The following is an 11690-nucleotide window of genomic DNA, read 5'->3' as shown; positions in this document are numbered from 1 at the left end:
AACCTCTTTAAACCTTAAATGAAAAACGATAAGCAGCTCTATATAAGATGTATCGGTAGGCTCACAATCATTTTAAAGTGTGCAGGGTGATATAAATCTTAATCGACTGAAGACCAGGTGGGAACCACTCATTGGCATATGGTCTTGGTACCGAAATTTCGTTTGATAGATTGCCGAGGTTCTGAGATATTCGGTCTTTATGCTGCTTATCATCTGGGTATCATGGTTGTATCTTTTACCGAAAAATAACGGGGACGCAAGTCTAGATCTTCCATGATACCATACATACGTGTACATAATACATACTGCATTCGACCTCAATAAGTGATAAACAATCACATGTCCAAATCAAATAAGTGATAAAATATCACATTTATCCGGGTGTCAAGTTCGTCTCTCTGCTGTACGGAAGTACTGACCTGTTCACGGACTTGCACCTGTGCCCTCATGCATATGAAAATCAAGTTCCTCATAAATAAGTGATTATATCACATAGGACTTGTTTTCAAATCAAAATAAGTGAGTATCTCACAATTTATACGGTCAAACAGATGATAATCGGTATACTCACCGGTAAGATGAACTCTCGTGCATACCTTGATACGGGAATGTGTCGTGATGTGGATGAACACCGGTCGGTAAGTATAAATCATACCTTAACGTATCCCCTCGCCATGATTACATCTGATAAGTTGAGCTTAAGTGGACAACAATACCGATAATTGTTATAGGATGCTTATCTTAATGTTAACTAACTGAACAACAAGAGTGTTTTTGGCATGACCGTACACTGATATGATTCTCTTACCCTCGAAACTCGCAAAAAGAATGTCTGTATATATTTATTTACTGCTTAACTCTTATTGTTTTTCTTTTAAACAGTTTCGTCGTTTGGTGCATATCAGCACGACATTAGCGGTGATGTCGTTTGATAACACTCAAAGGATTTTAAATTGTTGTCTTTTAATTTCAAAAATACCAAAAAGATTTTAGGCGTGTTTTAATATAAACTTTATAAAAGCCAAAAAGATTTTATTTCTGCTTTATTTTCGATCGTACGATGTTGGAGCTCAAGTCTTCGTTACCTGAAACCTGACTGAAAATCGAACTGACTAAATCTTCATAAACGGTCAAAATTTGCAGATTTTGAAAGTTAGAATTTAAAATTGATAAATTTATTAAACTTTCAAACTGTCGGACGGTGTTTGATTTTGACATGGTCACTCGTGTGTCATTTGTTTATACTATTCCAAGCAGTTGTTCTCATTACGCGTTTAGATTTCTTGCATTTGCAGATTCTAAAGGCTAGGAGAACATGGTCGATGACAAGCATTGGAATGAAGACACGACGAGAAGGCGCTCAAAAGATGAAGATGATCGAGTTGCCGCTGGCCATCATCAACATCACAAGGATCTCACTTCATAAAGATAAAGTCTTTTCACGAGCATAACTCAAGGGGGAGCTTATGTTAAGGGGGAGTTTGTCAACACACTTCCTACATGATACGGGTAGTTTGTTGATACACTCTCTGCTTTCAAGACGTGAAGACTTTGAAGATCCTCCGACAATGAAGACTTGAAAGGACATCAGAGTTTTGAGAACTCGAAGACCAAAGACCGTCGAAGTTCGAGACGAGTCTACAACTATAGAAGATAAAGACAAAGCTACAGCCAAGGGGGAGTTTGTTGGTGCACTTGTGTCTGTACTTTGTCTGTATTCGGTCTGTATATAAACGATGTTCTAAGTCTGTAAGTTGACCAAGTCAACCATCCTCCGGTTTGACTTGGTCAAACAGTTAGAAAGTAGTTGTCTGTCTCGAAGGATAGCTCCTCGAAGGATACTGTTGATCCTTCGAGGTAATCGAAAGATATGCTTCGATTGTTAGACCTCGAAGGATCATCCTTCGAGGTCATTGCTGATCATTCGAACATCTTGTCATCGACAGATGATCCTTCGGACCATCTATCGGATCCTTCGGACATGACCTACTGTGTATGGGTATAAATACCCATGCATTGTGTTGAGTTCATTAGACTTGTTAGACACACACAGACAGAAAGATACCGAGAGATAGGCTGAGAGCATTCTGTCCGGAACTCACACACACACTTTGAGAGTTTACATGTTAGATTTGTAAACATTGTGCTTGTAACCGAAACCTTCATTTGCATTAATACAAGTTGTGTTAATCGGTGAACCCGTGTGTGTTTTGTTTATACTTGCTTAATCTCGGTTTGCTTGCTAGCTTGGATTCCGCACTCGCTAGTGGGTTAGTATAACAAGGTTTGAGGTTCGTCATCCTCCGACAAAAGGGACCTACATCTTTTCGTACAACACTATACTTTTTCATATAACTCTATATTTCAACATTTACGATAGAGTAAACTACAATTTTTATGGCTGAGGTTTGCTCCAAACATCGGGTTTCATCCACCTTTAACACTCTTCATATCTGACATTTCATCCAATTCATTAACTCTGTTAAACTTGATCTTAAAATTTGTCAAATGACCAAAATACCCTTGGAACACTCCACCCTCATCTTCTTCCTTACTCCACCACCATTAGTCGCTACAAAACTCCCGTCCTTTGAGAATTCATTTAGACTTATGATTTTTGTACAACTCTTTATTATAACACTTGCGATACATACAATTTTATTGCCATTGAGACTCACGTGCTTGTTTCTTACCTTGTATACATATCATTACACAAATAATTGAATGTTGCATAAAAACTGAAGAATATATTAAAACCATCGAAGTTAAGTATAATGTAATTAATTATTGTTATGAATTAAAATAAAATTGGGTGGAGACCATGGGCACTTCTACCAACACGCTGGCCGCCGATGCTTAGACCTGTTGCTGATCCAAGGAAATAACTGAGCCAAGATGTCCTCAATCGTGTCAATAGGGATACGCTGTCAGTTAAATTCCAAGATGTTTTGGGCTTTCTAAAAGAACCAGATAGTAGAATAGATGACTAAACACCCAAGATTAAACCTACGTTTAGACCCCACACCAGCAGTTGCCATGCTGAACAGACTATCCACATTGTTTTCTATGTAAAAGTCTTTACTACACCACCATGAGACCCTTCTCCCAATCTTTTTCAAAAGGAAACAATTTAAAAAAAGATGGTCTGAAGTTTCATCTTCGGATCTACAAAGTAACAAAGCCCAAAGCTCAAAGCCCACATGCACACCCCCTCCTAAGCAGATTATTGCACATCGGGACCCTATCGCCTCCAGTTGAAACAGACTTTACTTGGCACCCAATTAGCCCACTTGAAATCTTTGGATTGGCTAACAACTTGTTGCTAGTAATACATCAGCCTTCTCACCTCCCTCGCCGAGAACTCACCCGTAGGATCTGCCCCCCATTGCCAATCATAACCTACTACTTGTTGGAATTCATTTACACTTTGTTGGGATTCATTTGATTGTGCAGCGGATAATCCCAAACCAGGCATATTTGGTGTTAATGTGAAAATGATATTGAATCACCGATAGGAATAAGAATATGAACAAAGAGGATTAAAAGTGAACGAGAATAAGCAAATGATCGGACAAAGATTATGGCGGGATAATCTGTCTTGGTAACTATAAAAGTTACCGGTTATTACATATATATAGGTGTAACAATGGCGGTTGTTTTTGGCGGCAATAACTGTCAAAGACAGTTTGAATTTACCCGCACAAGATCCGACCCACCATTCATTACATGATCATCCGAGATTATACTAACTAATCACTACATAATCGTACATATAACAGAACATAATAATTAAGTTTAATATTCATAATTAACATCCTCCCCTAAACTTGATTATGGTTTCATCTTCATCATCACGCTTTTGTTTGCTTCGTCTACCGCCTTACGTGCTTCATTAAAATTGAAGCGACGGCGTTTCTTGTGCAGTCGCCAAGATCCTTCCCAGCTATTCCCAGCATACAACGCGTAATGTTCTGCCTTCCCTTCTTCCTGCATCGAACCATTGACACTTTTACATTTTCTTCCTTGTTCATTTCCTGCTGATGGATCTTCTTGTTGTTCAACCATTTCTTTATCTTGCACCTTTTGTTGTACAGATTTGAACTTATAATAATACACAAGAACATCTAAATACATAGCGTAGATGACTCTAACAAAATCACCGTCTTGATACTCAAAGCCGAGATCTTTCGCGATGGACGGCCACAGGTTGTCAATGGTGACTTCTTGATAGCCTCCATCTTTTTCAACCATAACATAAAGGCTGAGTAAATCTATTCTTCTTCCATCATCGAGTACCGGTGGTATAGATCTTGAGGTTATTCCCAGTTTCTCTTTTAGAAACCAATCCACCATTATCTCGAACTTCATTTCAAGATTATGTTTGTATTTAAATACAAAATCACGATCATCAATCATATCTAATAGGGCTTTACAGTCAGAGAATTCCATGAATTCTAGTTCCCTTATGATCATTCGACTCCAATCAAATTCATTTTCGTTCGAAACATTTAAGGTTTCGAAGTATGAATTTAAATAGTCATTCTTATACTTTTCGTTCACATCATTCAAGTTCTGGACTTTTTGTATTTCCCTCTTCCCTAATTCTTCTTCTTTTGATAAACCGGTGATCTCATTTACAGTATTTACAACAGGCGTCGAAAACATCGGGTAAATTCTACAAGTGTCACCATTTTTCTTGACGGTGAAACCTTGCAATGATAACTGTTTCATACTTAAAACATTTCTGTCCAATTCAGGGGTATAAAAAACGCTTTGTATCTTCAGTTTTTCATTGTTAGACTTAACTTCGACACACCCTATACCCCGGATGAACAGAAAATCATTTTCACCGGTCGTCGTGTCAACACCAACCAAGTGCTTAATTCGTTTAAAAACGTTTACATTACCGGCGTAGTGATGAGAGAACGAGTTATTGACATACCAGATGTCATCCCACTGACCGCCTTCTGTGCCGGTCACTATCATTTCACTCCGATCTCCTGCATCCATCCTGTGTGTTTGGATTCCGGCATTAACCGCTTGGTTAATCAGTTGTGTTGCTTCATCATGCTCTTTTGATTTACATGAGTAGATCTGATGTCCTGGACGGTGGCAGTAAAAACACAGTTTTACCCTTCGTTTGTTCTTGGCCCCTTCATGTTGTTCATCATAACAGTGTTGACATGGTAGTGTTGAAGAAGAAATACCGATTTCTGTAGGATTTCTGAACGTGGCTCTGATACCACTTTGTTGGAATTCATTTACACTTTGTTGGGATTCATTTGATTGTGCAGCGGATAATCCCAAACCAGGCATATTTGGTGTTAATGTGAAAATGATATTGAATCACCGATAGGAATAAGAATATGAACAAAGAGGATTAAAAGTGAACGAGAATAAGCAAATGATCGGACAAAGATTATGGCGGGATAATCTGTCTTGGTAACTATAAAAGTTACCGGTTATTACATATATATAGGTGTAACAATGGCGGTTGTTTTTGGCGGCAATAACTGTCAAAGACAGTTTGAATTTACCCGCACAAGATCCGACCCACCATTCATTACATGATCATCCGAGATTATACTAACTAATCACTACATAATCGTACATATAACAGAACATAATAATTAAGTTTAATATTCATAATTAACACTACTAACACACTTCAAACTCTATTTGAATAATCAATAAATCTAACACGACAAATCAAATTATTAAACCAATTAAACTAAGACCTATATGCTCAAACTATTGGCACACCAAAGGTGCCTATTTGCACACTTAGGGTTTATATACGGTACGTATAGATAGGACCGACCCTGAGAATTTAGGTACCCTGTTCGAACTTGAAAAAACGTGCCCTTAGACGTTAACGAAATTGGGTATTGGGCTCACTAAAGGTCTAAACCTAATGTCAATGGGCTAAGAACTAATCTAAACCACAAGAATAGTTTTGTAAGTGGGCCTATTTTGGTGTTTCTATGAGTATACACTATTAAAAAAACTTTTCTTTTACATATACATATCGGGTTTTTTTTTTTAAATAATGTGTCCTTCCAAATATCGGGCCCTAGCCGGTGGTCATCCCCGCCCACCCTCAGGGTCATCCCTGAGTATAGACCTATACGCAGCGTATAGGGTTGCATAAAAATCAGTGTCTGACTGAGTTCAGTCCTGGTCTGACTGCTCCTATACGTTGCATATAATATGCAACGTATATAAAGGGTCAAAAGACAATATTTTATAATTTTTTTTCTAAAAAAACCCTTTATATACGCTGCGTATAGGTCTATACGTATACGCAACATATATAAAGGGTAAAAAAGACAATTTTACCCCTGGTTTGGGCTGCATATAGCCCCCAATCCAGGGGTAAAATAGTCTTTTTTACCAAACTTTCCCCACATATACACCACATACAGGGCTATACGCGTCGTATATTAAAAAGAATCATTTACCCTTGGATTCAGGGCTATACGCAGCCTAAACCAGTAGTAAAATTGTCTTTTTGACCCTTTCTATACACTGCGTATAGACCTATACGCAACGTATATAAAGGGTGGTTTTTTTAGAAACATTTATACAATATTAATCGTTTTAGTAAAGTTTTATAAAAAAAATTATTTTAAATAAATAAAAAGTAAGTATTTCGTACAAACTTTTTTATACAACATTAATCATTTTTATATGATCAATATCGTATCGTGTCGTATAGGTGTAGTATAGGTCGTATTAACCTCGTATAAGCATATAAGTGTGATATAATATCGTATAGTGTAGTGTAGTATATGTCCCGTATAGGTGTAGTATCGTATAGTATAAGTCCCCTATAAGCCTCGTATAGGACTATAGATATAGTATCGTAGGCATATACAAGACCTATAAGGGACCTATATGACACTTATACTACACTATACGATATGATACGATACTATACAAGACAACACCCGTATAGGCCTATAGGTGTGGTATAGGTCTCGTATAGTACTGTAGGTGTGGTTTAGGTCACGTGTAGGCCTATAGGCATATACAAGACTTATACGGAACCTATATGAGACTTATACTATACACTATACGATACGATACGATGCAATACGATACGATACTATAGGATACCATACAACACCCGTATAAGCCTATAAGTATAGTATAGGTCCCTTTTAGGCCTATAGGTGTGGTTTAGGTCCCATGTAGGCCTATGGAACATACAAACCTATATAGGGAACCTATACGAGACTTATACTACACTATACGATATGATACTATACGATACGAACCTATATAGGGAACCTATATAGGTCTCGTATAGTACTAAAGGTGTGGTTTAGGTCCCGTGTAGGCCTGTAGGCATATACAAGACCTATAGGGAACCTATACGAGACTTATACTATACACAATACCATACGATACGATACAATATGATACGACACGATGTAATACGATATGATACCATACTATAGGATACCATACAACACCTGTATAAGCCTATAGGTGTAGTAAAGGTCTTGTACAGGCCTATAGGTGTGGTTTAGGTTCCGCATAGGCCTATAGGCACATAATAAACCTATAGGGAACTGATACGAGACTTATACTACACTATAAAATATGATACAATACGATACAATATAACACCCGTATAGGCCTATAGGTGTAGTATAGGTCTCGTATATTGCTATCGGTGTGGTTTAGGTCACGTGTAGGCCTATAGGCATATACAAGTTCTATAGGGAACCTATACGAGACTTATACTATACACTATACGATACGATACGATATGATACGATGCAAATGATACGATACAATACTATAGGATACTATACAACACCCATATAAGCCTATAGGTGTAGTATAGGTCCCGTATAGGCCTATAGGTATGGTTTAGGTCCCGTATAGGCCTATAGGCACATACAAAACCTATAGGGAACCTATATGAGGCTTATACTACACTAGACGATACGATACGATACGATGCCATACCATACGATACGATACTATACGATACGATACGATACGATATTATACGATATAACACCTGTATAGGCCTATAGGTGTAGTATAGGTCTCGTATAGTACTATAGGTGTGGTTTATGTCCCGTGTAGGCCTATTGGCATATACAAGCCCTGTAGAGAACCTATACGAGACTTATACTATATACTATACGATATGATACGATGTAATACAATACGATACTATAGGATACCGTAGAACACCTGTATAGGCCTATAGGTGCAGTATAGGGCCTGTATAGGCCTATAGGCATATACAAGACCTATACGAGACTTATACGAGGTTTATACGAGACTTATACTATATGATACGATACTTAAAAATGTTTTTTAAAGTACGTATTATAGAACTTTGCTAAAACGATAAATAATGAATAAAATTGTTTTCTAAAACAATACACCCTTTATATACGCTGCGTATAGTCCTATTCTCGGCGTATATAATGGGTTAAAAAGAGAATTTTACCACAGGTTTGGGGTTAAAAAAACTACCCTTTATATATGTTGTGTATAGGCCTATACGCAGCGTATATAAAGGGTCAAAAAGACAACTTTACCCCATGTTTGGGTTGCGTATAGCCCCCAATGCAGGGGTAAAATGGTCATTTTTATTATGCGCCGCCATGTATGTAGCGTATATATGGGGCAAGTTTGGTAAAAAAAAACCATTTTACCCCTGGATTGGGGGCAATACATAGCCCAAACCAGAGGTATAATTTTCTTTTTGACTCTTTATATACGCTGCGTATAAACCTATACGCAACGTATATAAAGGGTGGTTTTTTTTAGAAACATTTATAAAATATTAATTGTTTTAGTAAAGTTTTATAAAAAAAAGTTTTCTATTTTATCACTACAACAAAAATGGCTTTTTAGGACCTTTTCTGTAGGACGCTTGTTAAAGAGGGTCCTAAAAACTATTTAATAGGACTAATGAACTTTTGGGGTTCTTTTATAATATACTCTACTAAACCAGTGTCCTAAAAAACTATTTAATAGGATGGATGAATTTTTTGGGTCCTATTATCATATAAGGTGGCAATGCGCCGTCTTAGGGAAGATATGGTTAACTACTTGAGGGACTTCCAATTTGGGGTTGGAATCCCCAATGGGGCAGAAGCGGTTCTCCATAGTGCAAATAGGTTTCTTGATTGCTATCATGCAGATGGTTCGTTGGTCATGCTGACCATTGACTTTTCTAATGCGTTTAACCTGGTGGATAGGACGGCAATGTTAAAGGAGGTGCATCGAGTTTGTCCGTCCCTATCCCCATGGGTGAATTTTTTGTATGGTCAACCTGCTGGGCTTTACGTAGGGGATAACTGCATTTGGTCTACCACCGGGGTTCAGCAGGGGGATCCGCTAGGACCTTTACTGTTTGCTCTGGCTTTACACCCCCTCATTACCAGGGTCCAAGAGCAGTGTCGCCTGCTTTTTCATGCTTGGTACCTTGATGATGGTACGATTATTGGTCCTGTTCGTGAAGTGGCTAAGGCTTTAGAAGTTATCTCAAGGGAAGGCCCTTCTTTGGGGCTCCAACTAAATGTTCGGAAGACTGAATTGTTCTGGCCATCATGCAATGGGGAGACGTTTGCTGCGGGGTTATTCCCAGAGGATATTGGGAGGCCTAAGCTGGGAGTCAAGTTATTGGGGGGTGCTGTCAGCCGTGATCGGGACTTCATCAGTGACCTGGCTGTTAAGAGGGCCTCCCGGGCTGTCGATCTCATGAGGGTACTCCCACAACTTAAGAACCCACAATGTGAACTCCTTTTACTGCGTTCGTGCATGGGAGTTGCCAAGATTATCTTTGGTCTCCGCACATGCCAACCATCTTATGTTGGAGCGGCTGTTACTTTGTTTGATGAAGGACTTCGACAAGCCATTGATGATATTGTGGTTGGCGAGGGGGCGTTCTTTGGGGACTTGCAATGGCGATTGGCTTCCTTTCCAATCAAAGAGGGTGGGCTTGGATTACTATCGGCGGGGGATGTCTCGTCTTTTGCCTTCGTGGCCTCCAGAGTGCAATCTTTGGAACTTCAAGATCATATTCTGTGAGCTTGTTGTATGGGTGATTTGGATTCGGACTTTAGGGCTGCGTTGGATGGTTTACAAGCCGTTCTTCCTGATGTTGACCTTGGCGGTTTTGCTAATAAAGACACCGCCCCCAGTGAACCTCAAACCATTTTGGCGAGTGCTTTTTATGGTAAAACCGTGAAGGAAATCAATGGTGTTTTCGGGTTATCCCCTCGGCAAAAAGCTGTTTTTGATTGTTTACGAGCCCCCCACGCTCAAGATTTCCTTACTGTTATCCCGATCGAGGGCTTGGGGCAATGTATGTCCACAGTAGAATATCAGTCTGTCCTCAAATATCGATTGATGATACATTGTACCCTGAGGATGAACCGTGCCCTGTTTGTCGGAAGGTGTGTCTTGATAGCTTCGGGGAACATGCCCTTCACTGCAAAGAGCTTCCTGGCTTCAAGTACAGACACGATCTGGTTAGAGATGTGTTGTTTGACGTTCTCAAGCGAGCTAGTATCGCTGCTAAAAAGAGGCTCCGGTTAATTTCCTAACGGACCCGAAGGAGGGGAGGTCTTCCCTTCGACCAGCCGATGTGCTGGTTTTTGGATGGTCCGGGGGTAAGCATGCTTGCATTGATCTCACGGGGGTGTCGCCTCTTGCCGGTTTCAGGGGCAGTGGTTTTGTTTCAGGGCAAGCGACGCGGAAGGCTGAGGCGGGGAAAATATCCAAGCACGAGCAGGCCTGCATAGATAATCAACATGCCTTCCTTCCTTTTGCGTTCGATACCTTTGGTTGTCTGGCCCCTGTGGCGTCCGGTTTCTTGAAGCGGGTTCAAAAGGCAGCACTTGCGCATGCGACAGTGTCTGTAGGCCATAGTTTTGTGTTTAGCCGAGTAGGATTTGCAATTCAAAAGGGGGTGGCGGCGCAGCTTGTTGCCCGTCTACCAACCCATGATTTGTAATTTGCTCTAACCTTCTAAATAAAAATCTTTCAACTTGATATTGAAGTTGAAAAATTACTGAAAAAAAAAATAGGACACTTAAAATGTAGATCCTAATAAAGTACTTTATAAGACATTTAATTGTTAGTGTCCCATTATGTGGTATTGTATTAGGACACTTGATCATCTGGGGTCCTATTATAAAATAACTAAATAGGACACGTTGTAGTTAAGTCATAAATGTTCAGTGTTATAGGACCCTTTCTAGTCGAAGTCATATTAGAACTTAACTTAATAGGACACTTGACACTTGGGTCTAATAACGTTAAACTTTATAGGACGCTTAATCATTGTGGTGTTATTATAATACACTGTAATAGGACACCTGATATTTGAGTCATAAAACATCAGTTTTATAGGACGTTTATTCGCTAGAGTTCTATTATAACATAACTTAATAGGACACTTGACACTAGGGTCTTATAACTTTAACATTTATAGGACGCTTAATCATTATGGTGTTATTATAATACACCGTATTAGGACACTTGATATTTACTAATGTGGCTAAAATTTAATACATATGGTTATGTATATTATTTTCTTTGACCAAAGGTTATACAATATCTACACTTAAAATTTAAAAAAAATCATGGGCCTTTACATAACATTCATCACATCATTGTCACTCTGTTTATTTTCGTGTGATGAAATATTA

The 11690-nt window shown here is 38.9% G+C and overlaps 1 protein-coding gene across 1 annotated transcript; it reads left to right on the top strand.

The window, feature by feature from the left end:
* Window positions 1–9051: 9051 nt before the first annotated feature.
* LOC110907233 lies at window positions 9052–10065 on the top strand. Its single transcript, XM_022152244.1, has one exon. It carries the CDS (start codon window positions 9052–9054, stop codon window positions 10063–10065), a length of 1014 nt encoding a protein of 337 aa, XP_022007936.1.
* Window positions 10066–11690: the final 1625 nt, after the last annotated feature.

This window comes from Helianthus annuus, chromosome 14, assembly GCF_002127325.2.
Source record: "Helianthus annuus cultivar XRQ/B chromosome 14, HanXRQr2.0-SUNRISE, whole genome shotgun sequence".
In the NCBI taxonomy this organism is placed as follows: Eukaryota; Viridiplantae; Streptophyta; class Magnoliopsida; order Asterales; family Asteraceae; genus Helianthus; species Helianthus annuus.
This window is presented reverse-complemented; position numbering and strand designations above follow the sequence as displayed.

Excerpts from the sequence above, each read along its gene's own strand:
- LOC110907233 (XM_022152244.1), top strand. The coding sequence starts at position 9,052 with ATGCGCCGTCTTAGGGAAGATATGGTTAACTACTTGAGGGACTTCCAA.